The sequence below is a fragment of the Rhinopithecus bieti genome, unplaced genomic scaffold (genome assembly GCF_001698545.2).
Source record: "Rhinopithecus bieti isolate Rb0 unplaced genomic scaffold, ASM169854v2 scaffold_12928, whole genome shotgun sequence".
Taxonomy (NCBI): Eukaryota; Metazoa; Chordata; class Mammalia; order Primates; family Cercopithecidae; genus Rhinopithecus; species Rhinopithecus bieti.
In genome coordinates this window covers 1,513,982-1,533,433 of record NW_016807614.1, presented here as the reverse complement: position 1 = coordinate 1,533,433, position 19,452 = coordinate 1,513,982, and the positions used below count along the sequence as shown (strand labels likewise).

General features: G+C 41.8%; 1 protein-coding gene across 1 annotated transcript in view; it reads left to right on the top strand.

Moving 5' to 3' along the window:
* The window catches only part of TANC2 (tetratricopeptide repeat, ankyrin repeat and coiled-coil containing 2), a 483,987-nt gene that overhangs the window by 402,325 nt on the left and 62,210 nt on the right, over positions 1–19,452 (top strand). Inside the window, exon 14 of the mRNA XM_017882923.1 lies at positions 1,113–1,720. Coding sequence (XP_017738412.1) covers positions 1,113–1,720 — 608 coding nt within the window. The remainder of the gene's footprint in view (positions 1–1,112; positions 1,721–19,452) is intronic.

Here is a 19,452-nt window from a genome sequence, read left to right as displayed (position 1 = left end):
TAGAGGCCTGGGTGAGCTGGGAAATGAAAAAGGAGCCAGCAAAAAAGGGAGGGTAAAAGTGGCCAGTGTGCTGAGAGAGAAAAGAGGGGAACATTCTCTGGGAGCAAGCTGCAGAAAGTCACTCCAGGAAAAGTGCATCAGGGTGAGATCTGTTGTGTCAAACATTGCTGAGAGGTTGAGGAAGATGAGAACTGGAACTCTATTATTGGATTTGGCAAAGCGAAAGTTACTGATGCCTTTGACATGAACCATTTCAGTGAGGTGGTGGGGGTGTAGCCTGATTGGAACAAATGGAGGAGAGAATGGGAAGGAAAGAATTATAAATAGCAAATAGAGAAAACTTCTGCGAAAAATGGGAACAGATACAGGGTGGTAGCTGGAAAGAAGAATATGGAGTTTATGTCTGTGTGACCCAGCTGAGAAGAAACAGATGCAGAAGAGAGAATGGGTACTCACAGGAGCAAAGTCCATGAGTTGGTAAGAAAGGATGGAATCCAGTGCATAGGAGTAGCCACAAAGCCATATCACCTTCCCCCAATGGAATTTCCAGCAGATTACCAAGGTGCCAAGCTTCCTGATGTTAGAAGTGTACCTTTCAACTGAGGTATCTCCAGAAGGCCCACATTTAAATGTAGTCATTTTATACATCTGTGTTGTGTGGGAAATTTTTTTTAATAGTCATTTTATTAGGAGGGTTAGAAAGCCAAGTTTTTCTAAGTCATTCTTTGAATCCTTATACATTTCTGTTACTGACTTGTACTTGGCATTATGCCCTGGTTTACACTGAGAAAAATTACAGCAAAAGAGTTACACAGCACTTCATTTTCTGTTTATTTCAGGAGTGTTGTTTAGAATAATGATCATGAAATCACTCCAAAAGCACCCTTTACAAAGACCCATTAAAAAATGTATCTTAAGTCTCAATGTTAGGAGAAGTTGTGTCCCTTCTATGCAACTAATTTTTTTTACTTTATGGATACTAATACTTGATCATGTTTCTCTGTTTGGCCACTTCAACGTTCAGAATAAATTTGTGAACCTCATAGTTTATCACAAGAGTTAGGGGAAACTGAAGGTCTTTTTTTCTCTTTCTCTCTCTCCATCTGTTTTAGGAAATTACCAAGCTGCTGCCTTTCCATAGGATATTTTTGGATCGACTAGAAGAGAATGAAGCCATCGACCAGGACCTGCAGGCTTACATCCTGCACCGGATACACAGCAGCTCAGAGATCCAGAATAACATTTCACTTAATGGCAAAATGGACAATACTACATTTGGCAAACTCAGTTCTCATCTCAAGACCCTCAGTCAAGGGTCCTATCTATATCTGAAACTCACCTTTGACCTCATAGAGAAAGGCTACCTAGTGTTAAAGAGCTCTAGCTACAAAGTAGTTCCTGTTTCGCTCTCAGAGGTTTACTTACTCCAGTGCAATATGAAGTTTCCAACCCAGTCTTCCTTTGACCGGGTGATGCCTCTCCTGAATGTGGCAGTGGCCTCTCTCCACCCACTGACTGATGAGCATATCTTCCAGGCCATCAATGCTGGGAGCATTGAAGGCACACTAGAATGGGAGGATTTTCAGCAGAGAATGGAGAACCTCTCCATGTTCCTAATCAAGCGCAGAGACATGACTCGTATGTTTGTACATCCTTCTTTTCGAGAATGGCTTATCTGGAGAGAAGAAGGAGAGAAAACCAAATTTCTCTGTGATCCCAGGTAAGACACTGATCTGTGATAAGCAGTTCTGAGCCTGTGTTCTTTTTACTGCATAGAGTGTGAGTATTGAAAGTAGAGGTGTTCTTCATTGAACATTTCACATAGAAGAGACATCATCTGTGTTTCTTCTCAAGGCAAGACTATAATGAGGTTAACTAATTTATTGTTTTACAGTGTTATTTACTTAAGACTCAACATCTGCATAGATATAATGCTACCCTACATTCCTATGTTTTTCTAAATAATTTTCACTGACCCCACAGGGTTCACAGGCTATAATTAAATTAGCCATTTAATGGACTTCCTCAGTATTATTATTTTGATATGAAGAAAGAATTGATACATTGTTCATCTCTTTGACTTAGAGCAGAATCATTTCAAAATTTTTATTGCCCTTTTAAAATACTTTATCATTATTACAGTTTCCAATGACTAAATCCATTAAGGTCCAGCCAATGCTAAGCTTTATACTAGAAAATAGAATCTTAAACCTCCTAGCTGAAAAAGATTTGAAGAGTTCAGCTAGTCTATCCATGCTGCCTTTAGATACGTAAGGTGTCATTATCTCCATTTTGCTATAAAGGCCTTAAGATGCTGAATCAACTTGCACAAAGTCATAAAGTTAATACGTGGGAGAAGGGAGAGGGCATGTACCAGAATAGGGATGGCAAGTGCATGATATATCCTGCCACTCCCCTACTCCACACATGCAGCAGGGTCACTGATTTACCCCAGCACTGTTTCCCAATGAGCTTCAACCTGACTTGAGAATCTTTCTTAACTCAAACCAGGCTAGATATGAAACTGTTTCCCTTTTTATTGCATGAAACCTACTTCTCTGGCATCCTGGTGGGGGTGTCCTTTTACTCCTTTGTACTAACATTTTTAAAGCAGTATTCCTTTAATAAAGTTGGTGTTTTCAAAAGCCGGGTATATTACTGACTTCATGGAAACAAAGAAGACACCAACAACGTAGCTGGCAAATGCAGAGCTTACTTTGGCTCAAAAAGAAGAGGCCAGATTTGACTATGCCTCACATGTGACTCATCAGAAAGAATAAAACTCTGTGTTCATGCTGGGGTTTTATTGCCCTTCACTGTGTCCTTCACCAGGCCTTATTAGAGACAACTGTACTGTGGGCATGCTGCTCAGCCTACTCCATGCTGATTCATCAGAAAATTAGTTCCAGATTATGATGAAGATATTAAGCCAGGCAATAGACTTTGTAGTATTTTCCCAGAGAGGGAAGCTTTTTTAAAGAAACATGCTGTAATGGAAAGAACATAAACTCTTGAGTCAAATTACCTGCATATAAATTCTGCCTCTTCTAAGAACTGTGACCTTTGGAAAAAGTTACATAGTGTTTCTAAGACTTAGTTTTCTTATCTACATAAGAGCAATAATAATGCCTTTTTTCTAGAGTTGTTGAGAAGTTAAATGAGGTCATATAATATGATGCCTAGAATAGTACAGAGTAAAAGAAGCATTCGGGGTATGTTATTTTTCCTCCCCTCACCCTGCAGTAATAGACCCTTCTGGTGTAACTTAGTTAAATCCTGTGGCTAATCGGATAGCGACAGCCATCTTCTGCTATTATCATTTTGGAGCACAAGATTTTAAAAAGAAACAGTGAAAACAGTCCGAGTCCCTTCTGTGAATTGTATGGTGTTCCCAAAAGGATTTTACTATAAATCCTACTAGAGCTGTTGTCAATATTTAATACACAGAACTGGCAACTACACATATAGGAAAAAGAAACTAATGTAGAATTGCCTAATAAACGCTTTGAGATCAGTTCCCAGAGAAACTTTGCTAGCTGACCTTAGATCCTGGGACATCTTAGAGGGTTGAAAGCTGAGGTCCAAGGCAACCAGAGTACCGCTGAATTAATAGTATCCCTACAACAGATGAAATCCCCGGGGACTCTCAGAAGAGAAAATATGGCTTTTATACAGCCATATCATGACTATACAGGCTTGCCTTCTCAACATTGCCTATTATCTAGGAGTTTTGCAGCAACCAGCTAATGCACTGGGACAAGAAGAGCAGGTACTTCCAGCTTCAAATCTGGTATAGTTCATTCCCTGGTGATTGAATAACATGGCTGCTGAAAGATCATCTTATTTCACTTAATGGCAGAGAGTAAAACTGTAAACAGTACCAGGAGTTATCAGAAAAAGCCTTCTTAGATTTCATTTCAGTTGGAATTCAGCCCCCTCCCCAGCAAAGGCTGGCACCAACCTTGTTACTAAAGTACTGAAGTATTGATCTCAGTGCTTAAGGCTCCCTAGGTCAATGAAATGGAAATTCACTAAGAATTTAATGCTATTGGCAAAGCCCAAGCTGGTCTTTCAAAGCAGCTGGCTGCACTTGTTTTCCATGTCAGGCAGGTCTGATTAGCAGGACTCCAGGCAGCATTTGTCTCTGTGGCCTTCAGCCTCCACTTCTTGCACATTCTTTCCCCTTCTGTTCTCTACTTTCTCTCCAGCTTCTGTCTAAAGCATCTAACATATTTCAGTAGATCAGAGAAGACCAATTCAGTGCCTCTGAAATCACACCAGGTAAGCCAGTGCCTGATATGTATATCTCTGCAGCGTAAGGAGAGTTTCCAGAGGCAACACAACATTCTTATCCTTTCTAGTCCATTTTCCTGGGCTTTCAGCACTCAGTTGTTCATCCTGAACTTGTTGACCTTATTCAGAAGTTAGATATAGATGCAAACATTCTACTGATGCCAAAAAGTAGTTGATCTTCTCCTGAAATAGGCTACCCAAGCCTGAGCTGAAAAGAGTCAGTAATTGACAAAAGCTGGAAACAGGAAATAGCAGAGCCAGAGGTTAATGCTACAGCTGAGATTGAGTTTTCATTATTTTGAATACCAGACTGCTTATTGTCTCAGAATCTGGGCAAGGACTTGACTTACCAGAGAGAATGACCTAATGTTACATAGACGTATCATTGTCATAGAAATAAATGAGTAACAAGGTGAGTAGGGTGAGAGAGAGAGAGAGAGAGTGTGTGTTTGTGTGTGTGTGTGTGTGTGTTTATCAAACTGTAAGCAGAGTATCACTGAATAATCTTTTAGATTTACAGTTTAGGTAAAATATGCCCCTTGAAGCAATCACAAACCTTAGAACACACCACCTCATTCTGCTCTCTGTTTCCCACTGTTCATCGCTGTCAGCCTTCTGACATACCCTGAACTTAATCTGTCCTATGTTTTCGTCCCTTGGGCACTGAGATATCAGATTAACTCACTAATTTAATAAGCAAATCCCTGCTATTACGCTAATAGTAGAGAGATGGAAAACCTATTTGAGGCAACTTGTGGGTTTAAAATAAGACGTTTGAGAGAAGTAGTCATCGGCCTTTGTTAGACAACCTTTTAGTGACTCTGATAGTAGAAATTTATGGCTGATAGAGTAGAGAGTCGGAGCTACCAGCCTTGTGGTGCTGTCCAGTTACTGCTTAATATTTTTAGATCGCTTTAGGCTCGCCCTGAATAAATCTCCACTCTTTGTTCTGTTTCTGTTCCTCATTATCTCAATTTTTATGGTATCTAGCTTTCCGTTCCATAGGAACAGCTCTCCAATTAGTATTTGTGTGTGTGTGTGTGTGTGTGTGTGTGTGTGTAACATTTTAACAGATTAGAAGACTCTCCTGCCTTATTATGTGTGTATTTTTGTGGGGTTTGTTTGTTTTATTTTTTTGAGACGGTATCTCAGTCACTCAGGCTGGAGTGCAGTGGCGCAGTCATGGCTCGCTGAAGTCTCAACCTCCTGGGCTCTGGCAGTCCTCCTGCCTTAGCCTCCTGTGTAGCTGTGACCACAGGCACATGCCACCATGCCTAATGTTTTTTATTTGTAGAGACAGGGTCTTACTATGTTGCCCATGCTGGTCTCAAACTCAAATTCTCAAGCGATCCACCCACCTTGTCCTCCCAAAGTGCTGGGATTACAGGGATGAGCCACTGCACCCAGCATTTCTTTCTTTTTTTTTTTTCCCCTGAGACAGAGTCTTACCCTGTCACCCAGGCTGGAGTGCAATGATGCGATTTCGGCTCACTGCAACCTCTGCCTCCTGGATTCAAGCAATTCTCCTGCCTCAGCCTCACAAGTAGCTGGGATATTACAGGTGCCTGCCACCTCACCCAGCTAACTTTTTTGTATTTTTGGTAGAGATGGGGTTTCACCAATTTGGCCAGGCTGGTCTCGAACTCCTGACCTCAAGTGATCTGCCCACTTTGGCCTCCCAAAGTGCTAGGATTACAGGCATAAACCACCGTGCCCAGCCCAGCCAGCCTTATTTTTAAATGTTTGAATAAAATACAGGAAGCTTGTTGTGAACTTCATGTAATGAGTATTGAGTTGATACAACCTAATGAGGTTGTGGTGTGGGAGCCTAATTTGGTTTGACCTGATTTCCTCAAATTAAAAGCAGCAAATCCTGTGATGAATGGAAAGAGAAAAGGCGACACAAATCCTACCTATACCATGGGATAGTTGAGTACTCACTTGATTCTTTACGACCAGAATTGATTGCTTATAAGTGGTTTGTTGAGATTTTTCCTAATTTATTTGACCTTATTAGTGAGTGAATTACACGTTGGAGACCTGATGCTCTAAAATCCATTGCCACAAAACAGGGTGTCAAAGAACAAGCAGTTTGTCTAAGGAAAAAGAGAAGGCATCCTCCCCAAAGTGGAAAGTAACTGTGCCAGAGGTCTGTATAACAGGGCTTCTTACAGAATAGATGGGGCTGAAATGACTACAGAATAAATGGTGAGTTGAAGTTTGTGTTGATTTTGTTTTTTTGATCCAAATATGAGCCTCCAAGCAGATGACATTTAACCTTACCCTCACTGAAACACAAATTCAAGGTCACTGCTCCTGATAGCCATTGCAGGCTCCCAGAGCAGACCCTTAAACTGGAGGATGGGTTCTGCTTTCTCAAAGCATTAGGAGAGAATTCAGCAAAATGATGAAGCATGGGAAGAAAAAAGGGTCTCTTAAAACCAAGTCAACCTTTAGGAGGCTTGGAAGAGTTAAAGCAGAGAGAAGAGAATATACCAGACATCTTTTATTCTCACTTTCAGTTTTTTTTTTTTTAATTTTTGTGGGGGTGTGTGTGTGTGTGCGTGTATATATATGTACATATATATGTGTGTGTGTATATATATGGTTACATGAGCTATTTTGATATAGGCATGCAATGTGTAATAATCACATCAGGGTAAATAATATATCCATCACCTCAAGCAGTTATCCTTTATGTTTCACACAATCCATTTATACTCTTTTAGTTATTTTTAAATGTTTGATTACATTATTTTTGACTATAGTCACCCTGTTGTGCTAGCAAATGCTAGGTCTTATTTATTCTTTTTTGTTTTGTATCCATTAGCCATGACCCCTCTTTCCACCAACCCCTCCCCAGCCCTGACTACCCTTCCTAGCTGGTAACCATCCCCTAGTCTCTGTCTCCATGAGCTCAATTATTTTAATTTTTAGCTCCGACAGATAAGTGAGAACACGCAACGTTTGTCTTTCTGTGCCTGGCTTATTTCACTTAACGTAATGACTCCAGTTCCATCCATGTTGTTGTAGATGACAAGGTCTCGTTCTTTTTTATGGCTGAATAGTACTCCACTGTGTATATGCACCACATTTTGTTTATCCATTTGTCTGTTAGTGGACACTTACTTCCAAATCTTGGCTATTGTGAGTAGTGCTGCAACAAACACGGAACTGCAGATATCTCTTCAATATACTGATTTCCTTTCTTTTGGGTATATACATAGGACCAGGATTGCTGGATCATATGGTAGTGTCGCAGGATCCTTGGGGTGTTGCTTTGCTAGCCAGAAACCTGTGACTGGCAGCACCTTCTGCCTTGAGTATTGCTCATGCCCTTTGGGCTCATTCTGCATACTCACCTCAGCAGGCTGCGCTCAACTCGTGCTACTGGCCCAGGTCCCACACCTCCCAAGGGTGAACCAGGCATGGAACAGTGAGGGGTGTGTGGGCAAGAGAGCTCGGGGTCCAGCCACTGCACAACCAGCATGCTGGCTGCTGCAATGGGGCAGGCAACTCCAGGCACCAGCACAGGTGCCAGCTGCATGTGAGGCTGCAGTTGTACCAAACGTGTTGCATGTGGCTTCCACTGCAGGCCGTCTGGACAAGGGGAAATGCAGTGGCGCCTGGAAACTTGGAGACGCCAGGAACCTCAGAGCCCAAAGAGGGTGTCACAGCCGTGGCTCAGGGAGTGCCTGGGTCGGACTTCTCAAAGAACTGCAGCTCTTCTCTCCTCATCGTCCACAATGTGGCGAGCAGTGGGCCATGTTTCAGCCCTGTTAGTGTTACAGCTCTTTCAGTCCTGCCATTCAGCAGGTCCTGAGATCTTGACCTGCATCCAGGAAGAATGATGTACATGTACAACTGGAGATCCAAAGTGGGAAGCTCCTTTCTGCAAGCAGGTCATCCCTGCAAGTGTCCAGTTCTCACCAGAGAGGAGACCAGGATTGAGTAGCTCCTATGCACAGGCAGGTTGTCCTGACAAATGTACAACCCTCAGCAGAGAGGAGACCTGGAATGGGTAGCTCTACAGGCAGGTTGTCCCATCGAGTGTTCAGCCCTCAGGGGAGAGGAGACATGGAGTGGGTAGCCCCTGTCTGCAGGCAGGTTGTCTCATCTCCGTGAGTTTGGCTGAGTCCAGAGTTTTTATGGGTTTCAGAAGGGAGGACGTGCATGCTAATTGGTTCATGGGCAGGCCTGGAAAAAGCACCATAAGTTCTCACTCAGGGCCATGGACTCCACCCAGAACTGACAGCCCAGTCCCCATGCTTCAGGCCATTTCTGTCCTGAAAGTGAGGCTTCAGTGGGGACCCCCTTTCCACCCAGGAGCCTGTCTGCCTCCTGCCACCATCAGTCATGTGATTCATGGCACCCAGGCTGTTCGCGCCAAGAGGCACCTGCAGGCCTGCACCAAGCCACCCTCAGCCTACCCTCTGCCTCCCTCCCATGCTCATCAGCACCCAAAGTCCAGAGGGGACTGAGGCAGCATGGGGCTGGCGTGTCAATACTGCCCTGAACACACATACACCTGGCCGGGTCACAACAGTGCCCAGCCTCAGCCTCAACTTTGCTCCGAAATCAGAGTGGGCGCTGGGAGCAGGGAGAGACCAAGTAGAAAGAGCTGGCACTTCTGAGTCTGCAGGGGTAGGGGGATCCTCCAAGAGCACAAGGATGCCCAGGTCTGCAGCCATGGCTGGGCAGGGCTCCCACCCTGACAACTTAGGAGGGAGCAGGGCTCCTGCCTGTTTACAGCTCCCCCTAGACTTTACTTACAGATTTTTAGTAACCTCCAAACTGTTCTCCATATTGATTGCACTAATTTACATTCCCACCAACAGCATACACGGGTTCCCTTTTCTCCACATCCTTCCCAGCATTTGTTATTGCCTGTCTTTTGGATAAAAGCCCTTTTAACTGGAATGAGATGATATCTCATGGTAGTTTTCATTTGCATTTCTCTGATGATCATGATCATATACCAGTTTGCCATTTGTATGTCTTCTTTTGAGAAATGTCTATTCAGATCTTTTGCCCATTTTTAAATCATATTGTTAGATTTTTTCCTATAGAGTTGTTTGAGCTCTTTATGTATTCTGGTTATTAATCCCTTGTCAGATGGGTAGTTTGCAAGTATTTTATTCCATTCTATGGGTTGTCTCTTCATTTTGTTGTTTCCTTCCTTTGCTGTGCAGAAGCTTTGTAACTTGATGAGGTCCCATTTGTCCATTTTTGCTTTGCTTGTCTGTGCCTTTGGGATATTACTCAAGAAGTGTTTGCCCAGACCACTATGTCTTGAAAAGTTTCCCTAATATTTTCTTTTAATAGTTGCATAGTTTCTGGTTTTAGATTTAAGTTTGCAATCCATTTTTATTTGATTTTTGTATATGGCGAGAGATAGGGATCTAGTTTCATTCTTCTGCATACGGATATCCAGTTTTCCCAGCACCATTTATTGAAGAGACTGTCCTTTCCCCAGAGTATGTTTTTGGAACCTTTTTTAAAAATGAGTTCACTGTAGATGTATGAATTTATTTTTTGGGCTTTCTATTCTGTTCCACTGGTCTGCATGTCTGTTTTTATAGCAGTGCCATGCCGTTTGGGTCTATAGTATAATTTGAAGTCAGGCAATATGATTCTCCAGTTTTGTTCTTGCTTAGGATAGCTTTGGCTATTCTGGGTCTTTCACTAACACTTGACTGTTAGTAGATGAGCTTACCTCCTTGGAACTATTAGTGCTTTATCTCTTTTCAGAGTCTAGACATTCTTCACTTGTAATTCTTCTCTATCTTCCACTAAGGGGTAATCAGTCTTCTGATGTCATAGTTTTGTTGTGTGATTTCCAAGAAGATATTTCATTGACCTGTAATATTATTGGGGATTTATCTAATTTGCCAATGAATATTTTTTCCTATTATCCACTTTCTAACCCCCTGTTGGCATCAAGAATAAATGTGAGACTCATATCTGAAGTAGTGACCCAATGTCATGGTTTTGTGATTCGACAAAAGGGAGGAATTACATGAAATCTAATATATATTTTGGAATATGTTCAATTTGCCAACACATTGAATGTCTTTTAGCTTTACAAGTTTGTTTTCTCTCAGCATAAATCATGGGATTGACATCTATTAGTCAAATAGGCAAACTGTTCCCATCTTTCACCCTGTCAGACCATTAGAAGATGGACCACAGCAACATATTTTTTTCCTTTTCCAAATCCAAAATAAAATTTGGAAAAAGCTGCTAATTAGAATATTCTCCAAACCCAGTTAAAACTGAGAACTACTTATTCTGTCATAAAAACTTATGGGAGATTTCCTAAGTCTGTATATATACAGAGATATAGTTCTGCTTATGATAAGATGGAAAGAGTGCATCGTTTTATGATTTGGCAAGAATACACTTGATCTTAGCCAAAAGGCCCAGAAGTGATGACTTGGCAAGAATAAATGCTTTTTACTTATTCATGAAGCATTTAGAGGCCAGGCAAGGTGGCTCATGCCTGTAATCCCAGGACTTTGGGAAGCCAAGGTGGGAGAATCTCTTGAGGCCAGGAGTTCAAGGTTACAGTGAGGTATGTCATGCCACTGCACTCTAGCCTGGGTGACAGAGTGAGACCCTGACTCTTAAAAAAAAAAAAATTACAGAAGAGCCAACTTATGAAAACACAGAGGAGACTTGTATCTATATTGTTTGTAAAAGGTAATACTTTGTTTTATATGTTTAAAAATACATATAGAGCTTTTTTAAGGTGGATATGTTCAGTATAGTGATACTCGTTACCGTAACTTAATCTAAAATGAGGTGGAAGTAGGGCAGGCGATTAAGGGAAATTTCTTGTACTGAAAGTAGCACAGGAATTAGAGGCTAATTCATCCTATTAATGAGTGTCTGAAGCAACACTGGCTGGATCAAAAGATAAGAACCCCACAAGTTTTCCTAGGTTGTCAAACCAAGATTAATGGCAGGAGGAGCTATTGCCAGTGTAGTGGAACATGACAGCACACTCTCTTTTTTGCGAGTAAAGCAATTCACTCGGCCATCTCTAGAGACTTACAAAAGCAGATAGATCTCCACATTTAGTAAAATCAACACTAATAGCTTTCCATCCTCTCAATCATAAGAAGCCACAGCTGTGAGACATGAATTTACTGTAGCCATCCACATATCCAGTTGGTTCTACCACCCAAATTTTACTTGCAAGTATCTGTTTCCATCTCTAATGATCATTATGACCACATCCTGGGATCTCACATGGATTACTTTCATCTCCTAATTCGTCTCCCTTCTTGCCCTCTTCGAGTCCATTCTCCACCAGCAGCCAGAGCAATCTTATAAAAACACAAATCAGACCATGTAACCTCTCCCTGAAAATCCTCCAGTGGCTTTCTATGATTAGAGTAAAATCAAGGCCAGATTGTTCAAAGCCCTGTATTTATAGATATAGCTTCTGCCTCCCTCCCTGAACTAAGTTCATTCTTTCTCCCTCTTATTCACAATTTTCTGCTGGTTCCTAGAACTTGCACTTTCCCATCTCTGGGCCTTTGCACTTAACAGTTGCCTCCATCTGGAGCTCACTTTCCCGGGCATCTCATCACATAGAAAGATCTCTCACTCCTTCAGATCTCAGCTTAAATGCCACCTCCTCAGAAAGACTTCTGCTTGTCACCTTATCTAAGTAAGTGCCTCCTGGTATATATCTTAATCATAACATCCTTTTTACCTCCTTTCTAACACTTACCAAATTTATTATTAATTGTGGCGAATACTCGTTTTTGTCCACTTTTCTCTCTAGAATGAACTCAATGAGGACAAGAACCTTTTCTGTATTGCTCCCTGTGTCTTACTAATGATTAGTAGAGTGCCTGGAACACAGTAAGCGCACAGTAAATTTTTTTTTCATGACGAACTAATGAGCGAACAAAGGAATGATAAGTGGTACTAATTTAAGCTAACAACTTAAAATATTTGAGAAACTCTCCTCACAACTCAACAGATGGTATCTTTTGTTCACTTTGTTACCTCCTACCATGCCTCGGGAGTTAAGTGAAGACATGCGTTTCAGCAAGTATTCAGTGAATATTTATTAAGTAATATATTTAAGGCTCTGTCTTAAGCACTGCTGAGAATACAAATACAAGTAAGATCTGTCTACCAAGACTTACAGGTTAGTGTTTTTAACAGACACATTTATAACTAGCTATATATAATTCAAGGCAGAGTGCTGTGCTAGAGGTATAAACAAAGAGCTGTGAGGGGCATGGAGGAGGAAGAGAGAAGTGATAAATTTTCCTGTGCCTACCGTTGGTGTTTCAAACTGTGACATTTCAGTGGAGTCATAGCTCTTCTGCCTCATGAAGCCCTGCCAGCTACCTAAAGACTTTGTGTTGGAACAGAGAAAAGATGACCATTTTCCTAGAGCTGGTGATGCGTTAACAGAACAGAAAGGCAGTAGGAAGATGTGAGGCAAAGTGGGAGAAAGCAGCAAATTCCTATTCAGATTCTATATTTACAAGGAGGTAATGCTTTTCCACTCATTTCTACATTTGGTCATACTTATAATTTACTTTCACGAGGGTCATACATTTCCATATTGAATATAAAACAGTAGCACAAGGGAACCAGAAATATATTTTGAATTCAGCTTCCATGAGAAAGCCATGAAAAAATATACCGAAGCAGTTACTGGCTGATAAGTGAAAAATGGAAGAAATAATTTTTGCCGAGAAGCATGAGTATCATTTGCTGAGAATGGATAGCAACAAGCAGACTATAAGACAGCAGCAACTAAAGTTTAACTGTTGGCAGAATTTTTAAGAAGAGAAATGGAAAAGATCAGGATTGTTAACCTATTCTTAATGCTTGAGTCATATGCACACTCATTTCACAGTCTAACAGCAACAGCAGAAATACCTGCAAATTCAAAGTCAAATTGAGTGCTGAACTGGAAAGTGAATCTGGAAGTCCTTGCATTGCTCTTCCTTGTACCCATCTGCTTAGTTTTATTCATTTATGAAACATGAAACACTTATTGAGCTGCTGCTTCTCTTCACCAAGGACTGTGCTAACCACTAGAGAAACTTAGGTGACTTAAGACACACCTGACACTGAAGCCGTTATACTCTAAAGCAAGCTTGTCCAACCCATGGCCTATGGGCCACATGTATCCCCAGGCAGCTTTGAATGTGGTCCGATACAAATGTCGTACACTTTCTCAAAACATGATGAGATTTTTTTGCAATTTTTTTAGTTCATCTGGTATCTTTAGTGTTAGTATATTTTATGTGTCGCTCAAAACAATTCTTCTTCTTCTAGTGTGGCCCCAGGACGCCAAAAGATTGGACACCCCTGCTCTAAAGGGAAGTCAGACAAAGCAACCAACAATAGTGCCATAGTACAAAGTATTGTAGGAACCTAGACAAAGAGGAAATAAATACTTTTCAGAAGAGGTAGCATTAAAGTTCAGCCTTGAAGTATGGGTTGAATTCCATTAAGCAGCAAGGGAATGCAGGAGCCCTGTAGGCAGAAAGGAAAAGGTAATGGCCATAACAGAAACAAGTAAGAGTGAGAACATATGAAATGCCTTTGGGGGACTGTGAGCAGCTATGATGCGAGAATAAGATGCATGATCAGGAAGAGAGGATGATAGGAGATGTCACTGGGAAAACTTTACATGCCATATTTAAGACTTTATAATTCTGTAGATAACAGGGAGGCTCTATAACATTTTGAGGAGGAAGAAACAAAGATCTGATAACTCTGATTATGTGAAAGATAGCTCTGACAAGTGATGCATGGAAGATGAGTTGAAATGAAGGGAAGAGACTGCAAGTTGGGATACTAATTAAGAGGTTTATAGCAATAGTCCAGATGAGGAATGGTAAGACATGTAACAGGAGAATAGATAGCAGGGTGTATGTGGGAGAGATATTTTGGTGGTACTCAAAAGCACTTGGCCTTTTTTTATATGGTATGTGAAAGGTAAGGACAGAGGGATCAAAAATGACGAGATTCATCTTGAATGATGGATAATAGTGATGCTACTAACCAACATAGAACTTTCTGAATGGAGGAGGGGCTCTAACATGAGCAAAGGCAGGAGGAAGAACAGGCTTATGAGGAGAAAGTGAGTCCTATTTTGGACATGTTCATAATGAATTGCCTCTGAGGAAAGATGCACAGAATATATTTAGGAGTGTGCCTTTAGAAAACAGACAAAGAGGCCGGGCACAGTGGCTCAAGCCTGTAATCCCAGCACTTTGGGAGGCTGGGAGGATCACGAGCTCAGGAAATCGAGACCATCCTGGCTAACACAGTGAAACCCCATCTCTACTAAAAAAATACAAAAAACTAGCTGAGCGAGGTGGCGGGCGCCTGTAGTCCCAGCTACTCGGGAGGCTAAGGCAAGAGAATGGCATAAACCCAGGAGACGGAGCTTGCAGTGAGCTGAGATCCGGCCACTGCACTCCAGCCTGGGCGACAGAGCGAGACTCCGTCTCAAAAAAAAAAAAAAAAAAAAAAGGCTCAAGACATGCAACTATAAATTTGTGCATTATCAGCAAATAACTGACAGTAGAGTAACTAAACGAGATTCACCCAAGAATATAAAGTAGGGGCGGTCACCAAGAATATAAAGAGGGGCCAGGGTGCAGTGGCTCAAGCCTGTAATCCCAGCACTTTGGGAGGCCGGGCGGATCACGAGGTCAGGAAATCGAAACCATCCTGGCTAACACAGTGAAACCCCATCTCTACTAAAAAAATAGAAAAAACTAGCCGAGCGAGGTGGCGGGCGCCTGTAGTCCCAGCTACTCGGGAGGCTGAGGCAGGAGAATGGCGTAAACCCGGGAGGCGGAGCTCGCAGTGAGCTGAGATCCGGCCACTGCACTCCAGCCTGGACGACAGAGCAAGACTCCGTCTCAAAAATATATATATATAAAGTAGGAAGTTCAGAAGCATGAAACAGAATAGTTATATTTAAATGCTAAAAGAAGATGATGAGCCAAATAGTAATTTAGAGGGGAATTAGAAAGAGAAACAAGAGGAAGCAAGGTCACAGAAGTCAAAGGAGAAGGCAGTTTCAAGGAGGGGATACTCACCAGTACCTTGTACTGCGATAAGGCAAAGGGTAAGAGGCCATATTTGGCTTTTGCTAGAATACTTTGCATAGAATGGTTGGTAGCAGAAGTCCAATTCCCGTAAGTTAGAAACTACACGTGAAATGAAAGTAGAGCCCACTACCATAGACTCAGCTTCCCAAAATTTTAGCACTGAAGGAAGGGAAAAGTTTGACCATGTTGGTTGACATTGGGAAATGGAAAGTTAAAAAGTAAGAGACGAAACATAGAAGAGAGGCAAAGGATGATGAGTTCTAGAAACCTGGCTATCAAAAGGGCAACTGAAAGTCCTTTTTGAACAAACCTTTTTGAGCTTTTGGAAACCCATATCTTTGTAGTTGCCACACTGGTATTTCTGCGAGAGCTCAGGAGCTATTGAATAGTAAGAACCTGGCCAGAAGATGCCTTTGTCCAACTGGCAGAAAGGGAGATGGAGGCATGGGGATCCTTGCTAGAAGTACTAAATTCCCCGTGTCCTAAACAATGGTTACCTCATGGTATCATCTGAATTTCTCAGAGGAATTAATCTTACTGAAAATACCACTTTATCAGGTCGTGCTACAAGTTACTTTTTTGCAAACACAAAGACCCCTAGTAACACAAGAGAAACATCCTTTTAAAGCAACTTCCCTCTTCATGGTGGGCTCTGGTAGGGAATCTATCGATGATACCATAGTTTGAATACTTTCAGCTAGCTGTAGGTTTGAAAAATTATTTCATATTGGCTAGGAATGAGTGGCAGGTGTTCGAAATAGGCTTTTATACTGGAAGGCTGCTGGGGATAGAAAGTGACTCATTACTGTCATGGGACACAAGGACTCCTCTTCCTTTTCTCTTCTCATGGAGTGTGCTTCAACAGCCTTGTGGTAAAGAATAATAATTTCAGCTTTTTTTTTTTTTTTTTTTTTTGAGACGGAGTATCACTCTGTTGCCCAGGCTAGAGTGCAGTAGCATAATCTCGGCTCATTGCAGCCTTTGCCTCCCAGGTTCAAGTGATTCTCCTGCCTCAGCCTCCTGAATAGCTGGGATTACAGGCATGCACCACCATGCCAGGCTAATTTTTGTATTTTTAGTAGAGACGGGGTTTTATCATGTTAGTCAAGCTGGTCTCGAACTTCTGGCCTCAAGTGATCTGCCTGCCTCGGCCTCCCAAAGTGCTGGGATTACAGGTGTGAGCCACCTCGCCTGTTCTAATTGCAGTTTTTATCCCTACACAAAAAAAAAAAGACCAAGTGCTTTTGAATATCACCAAAATGCTTCTCCCACATATAGCCTGCTCTCTCTTCTCATTTAATAGTTCTTAGCATTTCTCACCTAGATTGTTGCTATAAACCTCATAACTAGTGTCCCCACTAGTATCCCAAATATCTAATTTATGAGGATATTATGTTTGTTTCTGCCCATTTTCACTGATATTGAGATAAACACTTCCTTAGGCCTCCTTTCTACTCTTTCTTCATCCTCTATCCATCCCCTGTTAGTAATCCCTCAAAAAGTAATTTTCTTGTTCTATTTAAGGTACTGCTAACTACTGAAATAAGTAAACCCCAAAACCTAAGTGATGTATCACAATAGAAATTTATTTTTCACTCACATGAAGTCCAAAGGCACCACATGGTTTGGAAGAGGTCTGCCCTGTACCATTTTTCAGAGACGCAGGCCAATGGGGTCTCTGCCATCTTTCACACACTGCTTCCCAGGGTAATTGTTTGTTTTTATCAGCTAGCAGATGGGGGAAGACAAAAAACAGTGTAAGAGTGGAAGATTCTTGTGGGCCAGGTCTGAAGTGAACATTATTTCTGTCTGCATTTCATTAACCAGAACTGAGTCACCTAACCCCACTTGATCGCACAGTTCTTGGCAAGGAAGCCACTTGCCAACAAGAACTCTTGACTCGGAAGGGGAGCACAGTCTTTGGAGGTAGCCAGCCATTTCTGCCTCATAATTCTCATCTCACTAGCTCTCTTTAAATAACCCACGTTAACCTCTAATATAAAGACACTTCACAGCAGTGTATATTATTTCTGCCCAAATTATAAGATAGGCTTTAGATTACAAGCATTTTCTTGCCAACTGGCTATACCACTTCATCACATAACTATACACTTCACAGTAACTATACCACTTCGTCACATCTGACCCTCACACAGAATATCAAAGCACCTGACCAGGCACGGTGGCTCACACCTGTACTCCCAGCACTTTGGGAGGCTGAGGCAGGTGGATCGCGTGAGGTCAGGAGTTCGAGACCAGCCTGGCTAACATGGTGAAACCCCGTTTCTACTAAAAATACAAAACATTAGCCAGGTGGCGTGTACCTGTAATCCCAGCTACTTAGGAGGCTGAGGCAAGAGAATCGCTTGAACCTGGGAGGCGGAGGTTGCAGTGAGCTGAGATCACACCATTGCACTCCAGCTCGGGCAACAAGAGTGAAACTCCGTCTCAAAAAAAAAAAAAAGAAAAAAAAAAGCAAAGCACCTACGTGTTGTTTCTCTGAAGCATGAGAAGGTTGTGTATTAAGTTTGTCATCATAAGTTAATGAAATCTGCATGACTCCATATTAGTAACTCTGACTAGAACAGTGAGAAACTATCCATGCTAGAAATATCCAAGTTTATTTGTTAGCATGTTTTGGTACTACAGATAGAAACTTTAAGACTAGCTATCTCCTGGGATGCTAAGTGAAAACCAAAAAATATATATATATAATGCCATTGTACGTTTTGTGTAAAACAATTATTATCCAACTTCCATACTGTTAAATGAGGACAGAGGGGAGTGATTCTTGCTTTAGAAAGGGTTTTTCTGTAAGACTCCATAGCTTTAAACTCTTGAGGTACAGGATCATCAAATGACAGTAAGTAGTTCCTCACTGTCTTGTAACCCCTAGCTATCCAGAAGTGAGTATCATTTGTCTCCAGTATCATGGGACTACTCATGCCTACAAATGAGAATGCAAGTAGAATTTGTTCTCTGCTATTCTGGACACCACCTTCTCTGACTTTTGTCAAAACACACATATTTATCCAGCAAAGGGGAGAAGGGAGAGTGCTGGGGGAAGGATCCTCAACTCTGACCTGTGATCGATTTTCTCCTAATTATATCAAAAATCAAATATACCTTGAATATAAGATTTACTATCCGCCTGAAAACCTCTGGTCTACATGACAAATTTGTGTTCTTCCTGTTAGCCTTTTACCTTGTTTCTTAGGGACCAGTTAGCTCTGTCCTTATCCTCCCCTCTGGCTGAAGTTACACCTCCAAGTTTCATTTGCTAGCAGTGAATGGCATCTGTACCCCAGTAATTTTTCCCTGGTCTGTGGACTTCTCTTCTGGCTGCAAAGGTAGTACGGTTCAGTGTGGAAGGGTAGGGATCAGGGTTAAGGACAGGATATCACATTTCACCCTGCTACACATGTTGAAGACTGAAGTTCCATTTGAACACACAGTCATCTTCCTATATGTTTAAAGTCATTTGTGGTTACTGGACGTTCCTTTAGTTTAGCATTACACTAGTTACTCTGGAGAATATAAAATAAATATAAAATAAATTCACTTACTATGTCTCACCTAATTCTTACCACAGTCCTGAGAGGTAGATATTACTATCCCTGTCTCACAGAGAGGTTCAGTGTCTTGTCTTAGGTTATAAAGTGTGTAAGTGGCAGCACTAGGATTTAAACATAGGCCTGTTTGACTTTTAGAGATGAAGCGGCAGCACTGTGAGTGCCAGTAAGGAAATTTGTAAAGTAACTTTGAATCACAAGATGATATATAAGTTATATGAAAATAATTCTCGGCCGGGCGCGGTGGCTCACGCCTGTAATCCCAGCACTTTGGGAGGCCGAGGCGGGTGGATCACAAGGTCAGGAGATCGAGACCATCCTGGCTAACATGGTGAAACCCCGTCTCTACTAAAAATACAAAAAAAAAATAGCCAGGCATGGTGGCAGGCACCTGTAGTCCCAGCTACTCAGGAGGCTGAGGCAGGAGAATGGCGTGAACCCGGGAGGCGGAGCTTCCAGTGAGCCAAGATCACCACTGC